Source organism: Enoplosus armatus, chromosome 12, assembly GCF_043641665.1.
Source record: "Enoplosus armatus isolate fEnoArm2 chromosome 12, fEnoArm2.hap1, whole genome shotgun sequence".
NCBI classification, from domain to species: Eukaryota; Metazoa; Chordata; class Actinopteri; order Centrarchiformes; family Enoplosidae; genus Enoplosus; species Enoplosus armatus.
The window spans coordinates 1,588,866-1,608,508 of NC_092191.1; the positions used below are offsets into that span (position 1 = coordinate 1,588,866).

General features: G+C 43.0%; 1 protein-coding gene across 2 annotated transcripts in view; it reads right to left on the bottom strand.

Moving 5' to 3' along the window:
• Positions 1-2,708: 2,708 nt before the first annotated feature.
• The window catches only part of hectd2 (HECT domain containing 2), a 33,284-nt gene continuing 16,349 nt past the window's right edge, over positions 2,709-19,643 (bottom strand). For both annotated transcript variants that reach the window (XM_070916032.1, XM_070916031.1), the window contains exons 13-22: positions 18,808-18,940; positions 16,178-16,266; positions 11,936-12,000; positions 11,725-11,818; positions 10,026-10,100; positions 7,813-7,900; positions 7,079-7,185; positions 4,689-4,804; positions 3,568-3,711; positions 2,709-2,905 (exon numbers count right to left, since the gene is read on the bottom strand). In XM_070916032.1, coding sequence (XP_070772133.1) covers positions 2,785-2,905; positions 3,568-3,711; positions 4,689-4,804; positions 7,079-7,185; positions 7,813-7,900; positions 10,026-10,100; positions 11,725-11,818; positions 11,936-12,000; positions 16,178-16,266; positions 18,808-18,940 — 1,032 coding nt within the window. In that variant the 3' untranslated portion in view covers positions 2,709-2,784. The remainder of the gene's footprint in view (positions 2,906-3,567; positions 3,712-4,688; positions 4,805-7,078; positions 7,186-7,812; positions 7,901-10,025; positions 10,101-11,724; positions 11,819-11,935; positions 12,001-16,177; positions 16,267-18,807; positions 18,941-19,643) is intronic.

The following is a 19,643-nucleotide window of genomic DNA, read 5'->3' on the forward strand; positions in this document are numbered from 1 at the left end:
TCTGACTGCTCAGTAAATAACTATTAAATAACCACTTGGCAGTCCGGAGTTTAGCCTCTCTTACCAGATCGTCAGCTGCTATTTCTCTAAGTACATTTTTTAAATTCTTGTTAATAAAGTCAAGGTGAACTGTGGACTGTGGTTGTTCGGTGCAGCTCTCAGTGTGAATGTGACGGTGAAGCAAGGTGTATCTTAAAAAAACATGCATAGCCAGCAAATCCTTTTTCTAGAGAGGGGCGACCTTTACTGTACAGTAAATACTGCAGTACATACAGTACATTACATAAGACAATAGACAGCAGGGTCATGCATGGTCGTTTACTCAAGAGAGATAGTCACTTCATGTTAACCCCCACCAGAACAAAGTGTACACAGACAGACAGACACTGACGAACCCGAAGGTTTACAACTGTTAAATAATAAAAAAACATGAGAAATACATGACTTTTCTTTATTTTATATAAGTGCTACATGCACTTTTCTGACGAGTGAAAATAATTACATCTCAACAAATCCTTTGAATCCATTTGAACTATTTTCAAACTGACAAGGTCTTTACACTGCCATCCCACTGTATAACCTGACACAGTTTGGTCCCATTCACACACAACAGACCTGGGTTCAGATTAACATTTCATAAAACAACTTCTCTGACATCACATTATCCCATTTGTCCGAGCATGAGTTCCTCCTACAACGTCTCCCACTTCAAGGCCGTGAAATGTGTCCTTTTTGCACTCAGCAGAGCGATGCTGACATTTCTTCTTCTTTAAGTCTGACAGGATGTGAATGTGACAGATGCTTGGAGAAGAGCTGCTTCTGGTTCCTGCTGTTGCTCTGGACTTATTGTCAAACGATAGAAAGGATCCGTTGTTGTAAAAGGAGCTTTTTCAGAGCGTATAGACGCTCAGCGAGACTGAGTGAATGAGTGACCCAGATCAGACTGATGCCAGTTTGGACGGTGCAACCGCACAAGCTGCTTGACCGTTGCTTGGTAACTTCTGGGTTTTTGCCAGTTCGCGTTTAGGACTGTAGACATCCTGCCATGGCAACCTTTACATAAGAGACTGCTGAGCGTTTAAAAGCAGCAGTGCTCAGCTGTGGACCAGAGACAGCAGTGGCATGGGAGCCAAGAACGTTACATAAAAGTACACCACAGGCAGAGAGTCTGGTGGTGCCGAAACCATGGCTGATTATATACTTCCCTGACCCACTGTTTGCAAGTAATATTGATTTAAAGGCCCAATGAACTAGCATCTTTGGGGTGCGATATTGAGAGGACTCATTGGAGAGAAAAGCACTTTGTTCCAAAACAAGGAGACTGATGTGCTGCATGATTTACAGTAACCGAACACCTGGGTGACCTGGTTACATGTAAAAGCTTTTCACAAACAAAGCACTACAACTGCAAGCACCACGTTCTGCTCATGAAGCTCCACATTCATTGAATCTGGAAAATGAGCCCACTTGAAGGAAGATGAAATTTGTTTTGGGGTACTGAATGCCAGAAATAGGAGCTTAACTGAAGTTTTTAGATAATCTGTAAGTGTTTGGCCACAGTGGCTGAAACATCTCAAAACTCAAATAACCCGTCTGACTGTACAACTACACGCTAACAACAGAACATGACATCCAGAAGACGGCTTCTTTTCCCATCCTCCACTGACAGTCAACATCTACCAGCTTCTAGCTGCAGGCTGTTGGTCGTCTCTCAGCCTGACGGCAGCCAAGATAATAACAACACATAACACAGACCTGTCAATCAACAGCTCTGGTTCCACTGTATTATAATATTACAACATTAAAAAAAAAAAGACAGTTGTGCTGCAGCCTTTTGTTCAATAAAACAGGCAGCAATGTCAAAAAACAACAATAACAACAGTTCACAAGACAATCTACATCTCATGATACATGATAGCGTTCTTCTCCCAGCAAAGCTTTATATTCCTGACAGTGTGCTGCAAACAAAGCAAAACCATATAAAACACATTTCCTATGCCCTCAGAAAAATAGATTTAAAAAGTCACCAAAGCAGTGACGTCAGACTCGACACAAAACAGGAAGCATTACAACCATACATCTCTTAAGTGCCCTCCAGAAATCTTATATTCCACTTATATATTTAATAATACACTATATTTTCTTACTGTGAGTCGAGCCCACGTCAACATTTCCACCTCTGTCCACAGTGACACACCTGAACAGCATGAAAACACATCTGACCTCTTTTCAGTTGGCAAACAACAAAACCGCATCACAGCCAACATCTTGTGTGAGAGAGAGAAAGCCAGACCGTTATTTCACAGCTGCGACGTCGTCTGACCAAATCGACATGAATGAATGAATGAGTGTCCGGAAAGTTAGAGACGACGAAATGTCGTCCTCTTAACCTTTTTTTTTTTTTTTTTTTTGATCTAAAAATCTGAATTTCTTCATACGATTTTCTTCAATCGGGGTTTTCTATCACAGTCCATGTGCAAATAAAATGATTTCTCATGTTTCTCTGTGGCTGCTGCAGTGGAAGGTTCCCATCTTATCTGCTGCAAATCAAACTGAGCGTCCCAACCTCAATATTACAACAGTCCAATATCTATTGTTTGAAATTAGAACTCACTCGTCCCTCTACAGTCTGATCCTCGACCAAAGAGATTCATAAGGTGCGTTGTGGTAGTTGTGGCAGATAGATAGCGCCGCTAATAGTCTGTGTGTGTGTGTGTGTGTGTGTGTGTGTGTGTGTGTGTGTGTGTGTGTGTGTGTGTGTGTGTGTGTGTGTGTGCACGCTGGTCACTCCAGGCCGAAGCCCTCAGCGTTGGAGATGGCGATGGTGAGTTTGTGTTTGAGCTCCTTCCTGGTTCGATATGGAGGCAGACAGATCTGATTAAAACAGGTGTGAGAGATCGGCAACCTGCAGAGACAGAGACAGAGACAGACAGACAGACAGAGACAGACAGAGAGAGAGAGACAGAGACAGAAAGAGAGAGAGAGACAGTTCCGCAAATCATCATTTTGACATGTTTTCAAACATCTAGCTGTCACAGTTAGCTTCAGTTAAACATTCTTGTTGTCGCATTTCCCCAAAAAACTTTGAGCCCTTAAAAAGTGGAGATCTTCAACTGATCCACACACACATGTATTTTGTTTTTAGTCAGCAGACACTCGCAGAGTATCAGACAAACGTGTCAGCGGCCTGTTCATTCTCTGACCCACATTCGAGTTCAACAGTGTGTCTTATCTCCAGTCTGATCACAGGCAGCTCGATAGGATCCACAGAGAAGAGACAGAGCAGTTTCTCTGTTAATACTGCACCGACAGTATCTGCGAGGCGGCTCAAACACTTCAGATGCTCAAATCAGAGAGTAAGGAGACAGAAAGTTGGCTGTGGTGTCCTGGCTTTTTGTCTCATGTCTTTGTGTCTGCAGATTTTTTCTTTGTAAGATATTAAAAGTTATGTGCAAGACCAAACGTCTCTCTCTCATTGTGTTAGCACCGTGTTAACATGTTCTGGTCGTGTAGACTTAAAGTTTTCAGTGACAAAGCTGAGATCTGGACTCAGTTTTTGGAACCCACCAGTCAGTTGGAACGTCGATCTTGGAGATTTTGAAGTTGAGGTCGGCCATTCCTCCGACAGGAACGCGGTCGCTTCCTGTGGCGAAGTGGAGGAGCTTCTTCTGGAGCTCCAGAGGGAAGGCCAAGACCACGTCCCAGAAACACCTGGTGCAACACAAACAATAGCTCAAACATGGATACGGATATTCTCTGGTGGCTGGTTTGAAGTGTTGATTTACCTGGTGCAGGTGATTTTAGAAGATATTGTATTATTGAAATGGACCTGTGTGTTACGCTGTACATCACTGCCACTTAGTCCTCTGCTGTCCAATGGGAAGAGCCCAGAGACAGACCTCCCTACTGAACCCTCAACAAGAATGGAGGAAAGCCGAGTCACTCTAACGGCTGACCAGTCGGATCTCACAGACCGCTTGGAAGAACATTAGTAGGGCACTTGGAGTATTTTATTTATTCATCATCTGTTAGTGCTGTATCTTATTATCATTAGTGTGCCGTCATGTCTGTGGATGGTTATATGTGTGGTTTACTGGTGCAGAAGCATTAAGTGCAGGGAGGCCTCAGTGTGACCAGGACGAGAGCTGCAGTCCACATCACCTTTTGACTTCCAGCGGGATCCTTAGCTGTACTTTCTCATTTCCAAACAAATGTGCTTTTAGAAAAAGCTCTCCAGAATGGATCCATTTGAAGATTGTGAGTGAAAACAGAACCTTCCCACTGCCAGAATGTTAGTCTGTAGTTTTAGCGTTAAACTCTTCGCATGCTGAGAAATAAACAAGTGACAGACAGACAGACAGCACTGAAGTTGTATAGCAGGCCTGCAGCTGCTTGTTGTCAGCTCTCAGCACCGTGCTGAGTTACATTATCTGTGGTTGACAAGTGTTGGCTTGTTTCCTCTGTTTCTACTGCAGGAAATAAAAGCAGTGAAGGACATCTGTGTGTGTGTGTGTGTGTGAGAGAGAGAGTTATTTCCTGTTACAAAATTAAAGCCTTGCATGTTTGCAGCTTAAACACACTGCAAACCATCACTGACTTTCACTTTATTGAAAAAACAAACTGTGGCTGAGAAGAAACCAATAGGCCAATCCTGCGAGACAGCGGGATCTGAGCATGCTTAGTCTCACCGTACGGTGGCGTCGGTCTTGCTGTATCCTTCATACTGAGCAGCTTTCTGCAGAGCGCTCATGTCGAGCTCTGGACTCCCGCACACCAACATCTCCACCTCCTCCGGCCGCAGCAACTGCAAAACCAAGACAGACAGAAATAATACATACGACAAAAAAAGTATACGAGAACATGCGAGACAGTAGAAGAAATGGAAGTAGTTTTTTACATCCTATGAACAACCCGTGTTTACACATATATGTACATAAAAACAACAAATCATTGTTGTCATTGGCTCACATAATAATAATAAAAGGTACATTTTAATAAATGATGGTAACTTGCCATAACGCAAGATAATGCGACGCAACTTAAAATAAATGAGGTCATTTACAGCTCTACCTGAAAAACCATCGTCTGAAAGGGAGTTTGACTTCATGAAAATGATAACTTCAGCCTGTGTGCTTGTGTTGTTAGTGTCAGCTGGAGCAGCAGCGACCATGAGGAAGCACTTTAGTAAAACAGCTGGATGGACGCAACATCAGCCTTTCAGCAGAATTTCCACAAAAACACAACAGCAGTCGAACGCAACAATCATTTCAGCTGCTTGAGTGGTGCAAGAGCATCATGTAAGAGCAGGAAGAAACAGGAAGTTCTGCCTCATCAGAGCAGCTGATAACAGAAAGTGTGTCAAACTGTCAAACAACCTACTTCAAGCTTTGGGTTTCCAGTAGTGACTCTCTGTTTCTCATTTACAGACATACGAAAGTCAACAGACAGTCAACAGTCAGTCAACAGACAACAGTCAGACACCAAAGCAGCAGTTTATAAAGTAAAAATAAACGTTAAATACACCGATCATTTAAATCTATGCCCATATAGCAGTTCAGTGGTTGCTCTGTCAGGAAGATACAGATAACAATAGTATAATAAAAACACTGAAAGCCCCAACACACACACACACACCTGCAGATTAACCACAGGCCGACCTCCTCACATCCTGACACGTCACGAAATGTGGACGTGACTGAAGTCTCAGATGCAAACAGAAGAGAGACAGACACACAAGCAAAACACAGAACGATGGAAGCTAAACAGTAAGCCTGGCCCACGCATTGAACTTTGACCCCACTGAAAAACATTTAATGCTCCTCAGAATGACTGAAAATCAGGTGTAGAAGATAAAACAACAAGTAGTGTGATATACAGTATATATACATATATATATATATATATATATAAATATGTATATATACTGTATATATACACAGCAGAGCTTGAACATTGAGGAGATTTGGAGGTTTTGGAGGTGCTACTGGTTATTATTACAGATCTATTTCAGAGATCGACTTTAAATTAAAATATGGTACAAAAATCTGCCTGGAAAACTAGAAAAGGTTGTTTTTCCAAACTGTGGGAAACACAGGATGCAGGTCCAGGTCTTTACAGTTCAGATCAGCCTGACCCAGATTCAGGCTCTCAGGTGATAAACTGCGGTCAAACTGTCCGTCCGTCAATTTCACTACAACTACCAATAATGTTAAACCATAGTTATAAATTACATTTGACTATTCATAATGCAGGTTTTCTTTCAAGGTACTCCGAGCAAAAGAAAAAAAAAGACGGACGAAGAAACAAAGAAATTAGTGAGAAACGTGTGGGCACTTGAAAGGATTAGAGGAATACTATTTGCAGGTTGGATGCATGTTGTGGACTTCTCTACTGTGTATAACTGGGCCCCTCAGGGCCTTTGACCCTCTTCAGGGTCCCCAGAGTTCAACAAACAACGACATGATCAGATTTGAGTCGGCAGCTCTTTATCAGGAGAGCTAACATTTGATTAAGGAGGAAGGCAAACAGAATTTACTGCCTGAACTCCATTTTTGGGCAAATGACTTTTGTCCATGATGGAAAAGAATCGGAGACACTGTCTCTAACTTTTCTTGCCTGACACTTGTTACTCAACATACATACACAGCTACTGATACAGCTACAGTTCCACTCTCACGCTGCTCTCTCTACAGATGTGGAAAGCCAGCTTTGCCATGTTATGTGCGTTGTTTGTGATGCTGTTCTGGACGGAGCTTGTTGCTGAATGGACGCCAGTGAATTTGGTGTAATGTACGGCAGTGTTAGACTTTATCCAAGTTACATAAGTACGTTGTACCCAAGAGGAGGTTAGTCTAAAGAGATGTTTTTACAACTGACTTATAATTTTGAAATATTAATACATAGTATTACACTAAAACGGTTGCAACCTTTGGCACAATTTGTTTGAAAAGCCGCTGCAATAATTAGAGAGTGGAGGGAGTGACGAATGGAAAGTTTGCATGTAATATTTGTGTGCACTTGTCGAGGGCTCATGAAACAGCAGAGACTTGCTTGTTGGTTGCACACCATGTGGACTCACCATGAGTGCATCAGAGGCACACACACTGTGGAAGCCGTGGTAGAAGGCAGCAAACTGTTTATAAATGGACTTATTCAGCAGGAAGTCGACGTAGAGCTGGACATACTCTGTGGAGGAACAAAACAGATTCCATTACAAACATTTACCCATGTGCCCTCCAGTCTTGGCTCTTCTATTTAACACACTGAGGGACTCTGGCAGAGAGCTGGACCTAGAGCCTGCTAGATGGAAAATTAGGTTTAATAAGAGAAATAAAGTTGATGTTCATCCTCTTAAAGGGAACAAAGAAGCCTTCGAGCTGAGCCAGGTTTCTGTGTCGCTGCTCGCGTGGAGTAATGATTGTACGGTAGGTGGATAGCAGCAGCCTGTAGTGTAGGCAGGCAAGCCATGACAGCGTTGTTGAGCCCTGAATATAGTCTCAGGTCCCTCTCATGTTCCTCTTCACTGTGAGTTCAAACGTCTAAAGATATCAAATTCACTACAGTCATTCATACCAAGTCTGTATTTTAAACCTGAAGATAGATAATATCTGCAGCTGGTTGTGCTCGGTGGCATTTCATCCTGGATGTAGTGTGTTTCTTTGCTCTCTCACGGTCTGATCAGCCTGCAGGATGCAGGTTCGTACAGGTGTAAAGGCGGTCTGTGTGTCAGTGAGCACGTTTCTTGACTTTAGCAGCGAATGACCTCTGAGTCAAAGTATGTAGCTCCTGCTGTGACTCTCGGCGTGGACTCACCCTTCCTGTTCTGCTTGGTGACGGGGATTCGGTCTCCTCCAGGCTTCAGGTTGTAGGATTTGACCACACCCATTTCCTCCTGGAGCACCTGCAACACACACAAACACACAAAGTATAATGTCACATAGGTGATGCTGGTGAATGGCTGCATTTATCCAACACGCTTTACAGTTTGGCAGTGAGCTACTGTATAAGGTGAGCCGACCAACAGGAGCCACTTGGGGTTCAGGGTCTTCTTCAACTTTGACATGTCCTTGATTCAGCACAAACCAACCAACAAGCCTGTGATCAGCGGACGACCCACAATTATGATACACATCTAAAAAATATAGGTTCTAATATATATTTTGAATGTATAACAAAGAGCTTGTTCAGCAAAGTAAAAGCGGTGAAAGCCGGTCTACAATGTTAATGTTTCAGAGATATATATTAGAGGTTACGACACAGAACCCACAGAACACTACCTGCTGATAACTGGTGAAGACAGAGGGACATCTGGCAGATGAAGAGCCAAATATTTGTTAAGTTTGGTGGAGACCAAACCAGAGCTAAAAGGAATGAATATTGGACAGCAGCAAGAGGTACGTGCCAGTGTCAGTGTCAACTCATGAGCTGGAAATATGTCAGATGCTGTGTTGTGTCAAACTGCCCACTGTTGTTTTATTAACAGGAATACTGTTTTCACTCACTTCTTTGGTGAGAGTTGAATTAAAAGTACGCCCAGCCAAGAAATAGTTCCAGCATGGGACAACTTTCATTTTAACACATCCGTTTTTTTAGTAGGAGGATTAAATGAAGTATTGTAGTATCATTAACGACATGAGTGGTATCAATCTTCTCATCTAACGCTTTCCAAAAAAGAAATTGTTGAACTATAATCAACGAGGAGCCTCTGTGTCAACAGCACTTCATATGTGGTACATAAATAAACTTTACGGGTTGCGGTTAGAATTAAGTTTAGCTTACGGCGGGGAGCTATATGTGTGCGGAAAATGGGAGGATATAAATACAATAAAAGAGACACACATGGATGTACAAACATACATACAGAAAAGTGGGGAGTCACGGTGGTGAGAGCTGTAGAAATGACAGAGAGAGAGAGAGCCAGTGTACTGCAGGTCAGTGGGTTCCCCCGTCCCACAGTGGTGTGACTGTGACCAGCCTAAAGCTCCCAGTCAGCTCCCACTGTGGGTTAAAATAACACCTCCACTCAGGCTTCCACATAACGTCTCTTCTCACATATATAACCCCAGCAGCACCATAAAGTACTCCATTATATCTGGTTACTGCAGTGAGGGGCAGAGAGCAGCCTTCTCTGCCTCTGACAAGCCTGTTCCATAAAACATGCCGACGTCATGGTCCGTAACACTCAGCGTGAGGAACTTGGTGACGTTTTACATGATTACTGTGGACCAAATGATGAAGCGGCCTTTTTGACTTGTGATGCAATTTGCAACTTCACAGTAAATGTATTTACAATAAGTCTGTGGGAAAACGCGTCATCGATAATAGATCACCACATGAACTTCCAGGAAGAACATTGTTTCGCAGGTAAAAGTGAGAAGTTGGTCGACATTCCTGTTCCAGTCTGTAGCTGATAATCCGCACAGATAACTAACCAGGAAGCTGAACATTTTTGGGGCACTTTTCTTGCCATGAATAGAGTCTGCAGGGCAGGATTGTTCCTATCAAGCGGCGCGGGGAGTAGTATTCAGATCCTTTACACAAGTAAAAGTACTAAGGCCACACTGTGACAATACTCCACTACAAGTTAAAGTCCTGCATTGAAAACGTTACTTCAGTAAAAGTATGTAAGTATCAGCAAAACGTTCTACAGTAAAATGGCCAGTGTTTCTGTTCTACCTGGTGTTTCTGGATTCATTTTGTTTCAGGTTGAGCTCATTTGAACGACTTTAAATACTGTTGGGTAGTTTAATCTACAGCGATCCTTCAGTTTATCACAAACAAAAGTACAATTACCTTGCACTTGTGCTTAAGTACAGTACTTACAGTACAGTACATGTACTTTATATAGTTTATATTCCACCACTGACATCAAGCGAAATCAAATGGCTGGCTGTGATGCTAAACTGAATCCTTGATGAGGCGACAACAAAACCAAAAGAAAAAGAAAGACTATTCTGTTCCTTTGGCTTTTCCTTTGTGCCATTTTTGTACCTGCGCATCATGAAGCTGTAAGTGTACGTTGATACCTGGAAGGTGAGGTAGAAGTCTTCCTCTACATTTCCCTCGTAGCTCAGCAGCTCTCCCAAACCATGAGCCAGCTCCTGCAGACAGACACAAGAGTTCAGGATCAGGACAAATCCTTTGGAACAGCGACATACAGAGCCGGGACCGAGAGCTCACTGGTTCGATCCCAAATGAACGGAGGGAATTAGAATCAGAGAAGTACAAAAGACGACAGCACGTCATGTTTTCAGCCGACAGTCTTTGCCTGTTTGTAAGATATCTAACGAGGACAGTTTTCATTGTATGTAAGTGAAAGCTTTTGTTTTATGTTCATGCATTGGTGGGAAAAACTCAAACACCCGTGACTTCATGTTAGATATGAAACAACTCTCAGCAGCATCGTCTGGGCTCTGACAGGTAACTTCCAGGTCTGTCACTATTTCACTAAGCAAGGCACTAAAGCTCCACGTGGTTCTACAGATTCATGGATTTACTGAATGAAGTTAGAATATTTTACGTCTCTGGGGTCACCAGAGTTATGGTGCTGACGCCAGCTGCAGGCCTCGTATCTGATATCCTGCTGTTACGCAACCACCGGGCCCGTTTTAGCTTCCCTGTGTGTGTGTGTGTGTGTGTGCTTGTGTCCTCGTAAGAACCAGAGCTTTCGACCTTCACAGGGAGGAAGGTTTTGGATGTGGAGCTGCTCCTGGATCAGGTAACTCTGAGCGACAGGTCAGGATCTTTCTCTCAGTGCTGCTGCACGATACAGGTGAACTGCTACATCTGAAAAAGTGAGCTCACTATTTTCACAAAGTTTCAGACTAATATGTCGGCCCCTGCAGCAGGTGTGCGGAGTTCACTGCCTTGCTCAACGGCACCTCTGCCTTTGTTGGCAGCTGCATCTGAAACAAAGCTGTCTGTCAGAATGAACTGCAGCCTGGTTTTATCATTTATGCAAATAAAAACGTACTCACATATCTCACTTTTTACTGTGCTGCAGTTTCAAATACAAAGAGTTTGAAAAAATCCTTTGCAGAACTAAATCTGAGCAGTTGTGTTTAAACTGCATCCATAACAAAACAACAACACTTGATGTTATCATGTGTATATATATAAAACGTGTTCGCACAGTCTGAGGACAAGAAAGTACACGATGTGAGTACAGCCTGTACAACTGTGATGTATACATTGGCATGAGAGTGTGGCAGAAAATGTATGTGTGCGACTGAACTTCAGACGGGGGGGGGGTGTATGAGAGAGTGGTGGAACCAGCTTCACATCTGGGAACGCTCAACAGCTGAAACTAAACTTTATACGTCTTTGTTACATCAACAAAGTGGTACATGTGAGTAGAATACAGCAGAAGATAGAATGAATGTGAAGGTTGTGAATCTAGAATCTGCAACTTCATTTCAATCTGGCAGCAACACACAAAGTTAAATTTAGGCTCTACAATGGTTGGAGGGGTGGGAACAAAGAGAGATCAAAAGCTTAACTCTGGCACCCTCTAGTGACACAACAGAGAAATGCAAGTGTCAGCACGCCAGAAATAGTTCGTTTTTTAACAGTTTTTAACAAGAACACGCTGTTTGCACAGGTATAGATGCACCGTGACGTGCAGGTAAATATGCTGTGAGTGATTCTGGGGGTCGAGAAAGTTAGTAAATGCTGATTGGTTGCAAAGTAAATCCAACCGGTGACATATCTGGCTGAGACTCATACCGGCATGATCTGCTGCAGGTCGTCCAGGGTGGCGGTTGCCATGCCGACAAGGGCGTTTTGGTCACACGGTACAGTGGGCGGAGTGAGTAGCTTCCTGTAAGGGTTGACACACATTGAGGAAAGAATTCACACTAAAGTCACATTACATTTCTCCAAAACATTCGTCAGAAGCGCAGGTATGAACTGCTGCTACCTGTGCGCCCACACCTACCTGTAACAGTAGAGGGGGAAGTGGATGTCCAGAGCGATGCTGTTGTAAACCGCTAAGCCCATCAGCTGATAACACAGTAGGTTAAGGAGTGAGTAACTACTGACAGAGCAAATACACACACACCAACACACACACTGTAGATGTGCCCATAACCTGTATTTCCATCAACTTACCAGATGATGATGGTTTGTGTTCTTCACTTGTTTGTACATATTTTCTAGTTTCTATGACAAAACATCAGCCTATTTAAACAGCGAGGGTCCACAGGTAAACATCATCACCACATTCATTTTGAGACATTAGCATGATCATTGTAAACAACTCGCTGGGAGTCTCTGGTGGCCTGCAGCCGCCCCCTAAACCAGCATCTCACGAGTTCTCTCAGAGAGAACACGAGCTGGAGGACACGGAAGGAAACACATGAAGCTGACAATCCAGAGTGATCACATCGATCAGTGGAGACACGTCTCTGACCTCATGGCTAATATAACAGACTGCTGGTGTGTGTGTGTGTGTGTGTGTGTCTTTTAGTCTGGAGACTAAAAGACTTCAGTGTGTAACTTCAGTGTGTGTGCGTGAGGCCAGGCGATGATGAGTTCATGTACTGAACGTCCCATCCACCTGCTTTTTTTCCTTATGTTCTAGGGCCCCCCCCCCACCCCACACACACATGCATGTGTACACTCACACACACACACACACACACACACAGCTTCCACATGTGGTGACCATATGTGGTGTAATTGTGTGTGTGTAGGTTGGGTGTGTGTGTTTGTGAACTGAACACTACTGATTGCAGGTAGGTGACACACACACACACACACACACACACACACACACACACACACACACACACACACACACACACACACACACACACACACACACACACACACACACACACACACACACACACACACACACACCGGCATGAAAATAAACATAAACTGTACTATTACCAGAACCATTAAGGTCATTAAGAAGTCAAACACACACACACACACACACACACACACACACACACAGATATCAAAGAGTGTAACAGAAAAGCATTTAGAGGCCCTCGTTCATATATCTTCACTTTATGGGACAGGCATGAATAAATCCCCCGCCCTCCCTCTCTTTATCTTTGTCTCTCTATTCATGCCTGCTCTGTTTCACATTACCTCTCTCTCTCTCTCTGTTTTTCTACCCACTTCCTTCTATTTGCCACACTGCTTCTTAGTGTTGCTTCATTGGTGCAACAACAAGAAGAGCCACGAAACAACAGTGAAAAACAGACTCTGCAAATATGAAGGCTAAAAGAAGTCAATCAGGTTCTTGTGACCAGATGACCCTTCGGGCGAGGCCTGCTCCTCCCTCTCACACTGGATTTCTGTCTGTGGGTCGTTCCACCAGTTATTCATTTCATTCCAGACTGAACAAAATAACATGGTAATTCATAGATGATTAATTGCGCTGACTTTGGTGATCCTCTTACTTTTCGTTTAGCGCCACCATCAATTCAAAATTTAAAGTTGTCCCATACTTTGATTTTTGACAAAACGAACGGCATTCCCATTGTCCTGAGCTGTACCTTGTAGTAAATGCTAATTAGCAAATGTTAGCATGCTAACACACCAAACTAAGATGATGAACACGGTAAACGTACCTGCTAACATCAGCATGCTAACATGCTGATGTTAGCATCCACCTCAAAGCACCGCTGTGCCTAACTGAGCTGCTGCATGGCTAGCATGGCTGTAGACTCTTAGTCTCGTTTATAATTTGATTACGCACAATTTAATTTGGTTAGTGATATCGAACACAAACCCTGGAAATAAAGCAGGACCCAAGTCTCTAGTCAAGCACATTTTTCAAGTTAGCCTGGAGCTTTCGGGGCCCCTAATGTCCTGGGGTCGTGTTGAAGTAGCCCACTTTGCCCGGTTTGTAATTCAACTTGCATGTGGGCCTCCTTACACAGTCCCTTATAGAACCTCAGTTTCAGCCTACAAATTGTTAGCAGAGGCTGTGTGCTTCACAGTTAGCGAGACATAACGGTCTGCTAAGCAGCTTCATTAAGGCTGAACATGCATTTTTATGCCATACTGAAATATTAACATTTAGTTTCCCCTTTGATTCCCCTTAAGTACAGCAGCTTTCAGATAGTTCAAATCATCTTATTCCACTTTGTCTGTGCACTTACTTCTTTACAGTGATTGATATGTCAAACAGAACCATGCGTGTACATACAGTTCATATGAATATTTCATATTTGTTTGACTTACAAATAGTTTTTGTTTGTTTCATCAAAGTACCACACAGCGAACCTGTGACTGTGTTGCCTCAGTCTCATCTCCACATCCCTCTTCCTCTCTTCATGTCCCACTTTGTCGCCGCTTTCTCATCAATTCAATGATTTATATAGCGCCAAATCACAACAAAAGCCATCTCATGACACTTTACAAATAGAGCAGGTCTAGACCGTACATCTGTTGATGTTCTTTCCATCGTACACCCCCACTGCACCACTTTCGTTCTGCTTCTCATTTACCTCTATCTCTCTCTGTTACACATTTTCGCCCCAGCCTCCTTCTCTCTCCATCTCCATAGTGACGCAACGCTACCATGGCGACTAAATAGGAACGAGGGAGACTGATAAATTAGCTCTTAGCACAAGCGCACATGTGGAACATGCATGGAACACCCAGGAGCACACACACACACAATAACCTGGCGAGGAACAGGCAGCTATTAGGTTATATAACCTTTTGACAGTTCCCAGCTGGCTAGTAACTAAGGATAAAGTGCTAGATCGTTCTCTATTCACACAAGCTACACACACACACACACACACAGTCCTGAAAGTACATTTTACAAATAGCAGGAACAACAGTAGAGCTACTCTGCAGTATTTGAAACTATAAAAAAGAGAATCATGTCTGAACGTTTCACAGAAATGTATGAAATAAACATTCTGCTTCAAACAAGCTGCGAGAGGAAGCGATGAGCAGCTGCTACACAATGCCACCTGATTATGTTTTACTTACATATTAAAGAAAAGTTGTTATTTGATGTATGTGGCAAGTCAGCAGGTGTATCAGATGAGCAGATCAGTAAAATGTTCACTGACAGTATTTCATTTGTTTTCGATATCTGGCCCTGCAAAAAAACAAAAGCCTTGATAAACTTTGTTGTTATGTTCGAGTTAGATCAGGGTCTTGGTTTAAAACTGAAAAAGTCAAAAGCGACTTGACCCAGGCTGCAAATATGTTTCCTAACAAAACACTGTTGGTAAAACAAATGAGGAGGATATAAACAGAATTTCATAAAGCTTCGATTTCTGCTTCGAAATACTCTTTCCATACATGGACCGTGGGTGTTCATGTTTTGATGGTTTGTGCACATGAATTACAAGTATTTTGTGTTACATCTTAGGAATTTATACCTTCAATTCAACAGTAAAGTCAGTAGCAATAGTATTGCACCCGATTCCCCAGCCCAGATGCTGAATGTGCATGCTGTGAAGGCTGCTGCTTTAGAGAGCTGGCACTGTTCTTATTCTGCTGAAGCTGGAGGACTCTACTTCAAAGTATAAAGAGTAAAAAGAACAGAAACAAACGTAAAGTTAGTGGTGTTAGCTAACTGGACCAACCATCCGTACAGCCGGTGCACTGGCTGTTCGTAGAGTGACTACAAAAACACTGCAGAGAAAATTCCCTAAAGCACTGCTAGCCGCATCCAGAGCCTGCAGGGTCCATTATTACAAAAACGTTATTGCCAATGTCTTTACAACACTCAGTTGAGCTTTCAAATTGTTTTGACGTATTTGTTATGTAAGAGGATGTGGGTGTGAAAACACTGAGGTCTTGTTTTGGACAAATGTTTCAGTTTCAGACCTCGTCTGTTGTATTTTATATTCCGGGCTGAAAACAAGACATTTAGTTTGAGATGTATTTGTTCAGCGTGCAGATTTACAGCCTAAAAGCCCACATTATAGTATCTCTTTCTCCTCTGTGGTTTAAAATAGAGGAGTGCTATAGTATGTGAGGGGGGAGTGCCTGTGTGTGTTACCCACACACTAAAGTCTGTACATCCCCAAAACAAAGAATATAACAGAAGAACATTCAAATGCTAACGTGGTCTGTTTGTGCAGACACTAAACAAGCTAAGCTAAACTGGGAAAAAGTCAAAAATACACAAACAAAATGTGGAGCCTCGGATTAAACGCACACTCCCTTTAGCTTTTTAAATAAAGGATACAGTTCCGACCAATTGGAATTCAGAATAGTTGTCGCACTTCCAACTGCTGAACCAATGGCAGCGCGAGTCCTTCATGTAGGTGAACATCCCTGAAAAATAAACAAAAACATTCGATTTAACATCTCTGGTGATTAATGGAAGGAGGGAGGAAAGGCAAGAAAACAAGGAAAGACAGATGAGGCGAAAATACATGAAGGAAGGAAGGATGAATACACTACACTGGCAGATTGTGAAGAAATGAACCGCTGCAGGAGTAACATGTAAAAAAGGAACCATGGAACTATAGAAGTAAAGAAGTGATGGAGACGGATGAAAGACATTTCCCTAAACAACCAAGATGGCTGCCGCTGATGTAGAATCCGCTATCGCGTCAGTATTTAACGAACTGGACGGTTTTATCTTCCATCGCAGCTCCTCTCCCACATGTTTCGTTCGATTTTGCGAATTGTTCTGGCGATGGCGGGCGATGGCGGGCTAGAACGAGCGAGCCAGTGAAGAAGAATAAAGTCGCTGAAGGTTTTCCAGCTGTGACTGAGAGAAACAGCAGCAGTCTGTTCTGAGCGGAGACGCACATCTGGACCGCTCACATCTCTGAACACCAGAAACTGACACCGCTACACGCATAAAAGAGCCTGTGTGTGTGTGTGTGTGTGTGTGAGTGTGTGTGTGTGTGTGTGTGTGTGTGTGTGTGTACACCTGCCTGTGTGCAGCAGAGTGTGTGTGTGTGTGTGTGTGTGTGTGTGAGGCAGAGCCGGGGCTTTCCCTGTGCTGCTAATGAGGGGAACACAGCTTTCATTGAGTGTGTTGCTTTGGGCCGACGTCCCCTGGCACCAAAAACACAGACGACCGCGGAAAGACGGAAAGACGATGGAAAGAACAAGTCGACCACAAGGAGAGAAAGAGACACAGATAGAAAGTAGGAGAGAGAGAGAGAGAAAAGAGGCAGATGCACAGACAGACCTTCGCTTGGTCTCAATTCAACTATTTTTTATGCAAATTCCAAAGTACCAAAAAAGGCTGAATCAAAACAGTAAATCAATATTGTAAAAAGGTTTAAACATGTTTAACATGACGTGAGAATGTTTCTTGTGCTTCAAGGAAACGTTGGAGCAACAGTGATGGAATTAAATCAGCTTGAGAAGTGTTTTACTCACATTTCACGCGCGTTCGATTTGGATTTGGCTTAAAATGATGTGATGTTGGGGTCTTTAACACTGGAGGCTGCTGTTCGTCTCACTTTTCCAACAGTCAACGTTGTTTTTTAAGCACGGCTGCGATCGTTATTAACCAAGTGTTCATTATCACGTCATTTTATTCCCTAAAGCAAACCAGCCGGCATGCACAAAAGACATATTTTGTCATTTAATTTGGAAGACTTGTTGTGCTAAACTTCATCCACCAAATATGAAACGTAATGAAAAACAACAGTTAAGAAGAAAACACTAAATGGATAGCAAATATTAAATAAATGAAATGAAAATAGTCCCCAACAAACACAATATGACCTCCTGTTCATCACATGTGAAAAAACAACAGCAGGCAGCTGTTTTAGAAAATGTGTCTTTTTTAAAACTGAAGCTATATATTTGTTTTTATAGATTTACATCTTCAGTCAGCAGTAAGTAAGTGTCGAGAGACTCTTTTCATGGGATACTGTTGACAATAAGAAAACTATAATACTACCGGTGTCTTATAAAAAAGGTCATGTTGAGGTATAAGCGCAGCTGGACATCCAGGATATGATGGACTTCAGTGTTGACCCAGAGTAAAGCAAAACAATTATCAAAACGTCCACAGGAACCGACTCCAGCAGCATGAACCTCTTTCCCACCATTGAGATCCAAATCTTAGCAGGAGCTGTGAGGAGGTGATGCTGCGACACAAACTAATGTGTGACAGGATTTCTCGGAGATAACGGTTGTTGAACACACTAAACATGAGCTGGATTGTGCCGCAGGAGGTTTGAGAAGCTTTTTCTTCGCTGTGAAACGGCGTCTTCATAAGAATCCACTGTAAAGCAGCAAGAAACCAACTCAAAAGATCGCTGTTTGGTGGACTGCTCCTTTAACACGGCAGGAAAGGACACAGAGCCCATTAGAGGCAGGCCGTCAGTAAAGACGGGAGAGTACTGGAAGCTGAACAGAGACACTGAGAGAAGAAGAAGAACCGATCCGGTCTGAAATGAGAGTTCGGTGCTGAGTTTCCAAAACCAACACCGACCGCTTTTCTCAGCCATCTGACACTTATTCCTGCTGCAGTTTGACTGACCTGAAAACTCACACAGCTCGTCCACTGAGACATCATCTAATAAAAATGTACTTTCCATTTTTATCCAATAAAAATCAGATTTTCTTTCCACTTGTTTTCAATAAAATATGGCTTCACTTTCCATTGACTTTGCATCTGACTGGATTTGCCCTCCAGATTCTCAGTGTTATCTCTCGCTCCCTGCTGCTCCTTGAAGACCCGTTGAAAGATCTCAGCTTTTCCGTTTTCTGTGTTCACACTTTGATTGAGGCCGTTTCGTGGACGTTGTTTATAGTTCAGTGAGAATGTCCTCCAGCTGAAGGCCTTCTGTACTGCACGGATGCTCACTGACATCTGGCTGCTGTGAACTGAAAGTGTCTCACCGTAGTCTGTGTGGAAGATCTGTCGGACCAGCAGCAGGAACCACTCCTTCGTCAGGCCGCCCATGTCCAGGCCCGCCTCCCCGACAAACGTCACCCGCAGCTTCTTCTTCAGGTCGCACCGCTTCCTCGTCAACTACAGAGGAGGAGAGAAAGCCAACAGATGAGACTCACCAGGTCACTTTCATTAAAACCTCAAACATAAGAAGAAACTTCTGCAGACCAAATGACTTCACAGGGAGGGAGCCATGTGGACAGGCTACACACATTTGGGCTGAATCTCACCTCTTGAAGTAACAAACATCTAACATCACTGAGACCTCAGATCTACAGGATTCGGTCAAACTGAGCGTCTGCGGTTGACACATGAATGAAGAACATTGCTGATCCTCATGAATAGTTTTGTATTTGTTTTTGTTGTTTTTTCTGTCGTTCTCAGGCCACAAAATGGCCTATTTTCTTTCTAATTACAAAACACATTTGAAAAAATATATCCTTGTTTGTCATCACAACCTCATTAGGGCCTGAAGTTTCCACACAAGACATTTGGCTGCATGTGGGAGATGAATTCCTTCCTTCTTCATTATCTCTGCTGAGTGCTTCAGTGGAGGATGCGTGTAAACACACTCTCTAATTAAACTGCAAATGACAGTGATTTTGTTCAATCAAACGTTTGTTTGACCCTGAAAACATTTCTGATGCAGAGACACACAATAAAGGAGCCTTTCAAATCTCAACACTGCGTCAGTTCATGTTTGTAGAAGTATAAAATAAACATCTCTGAGTAACACCTGTGCACATTCTGCTTATGTTGGGAGACAGAATTAACTCCCAGATCT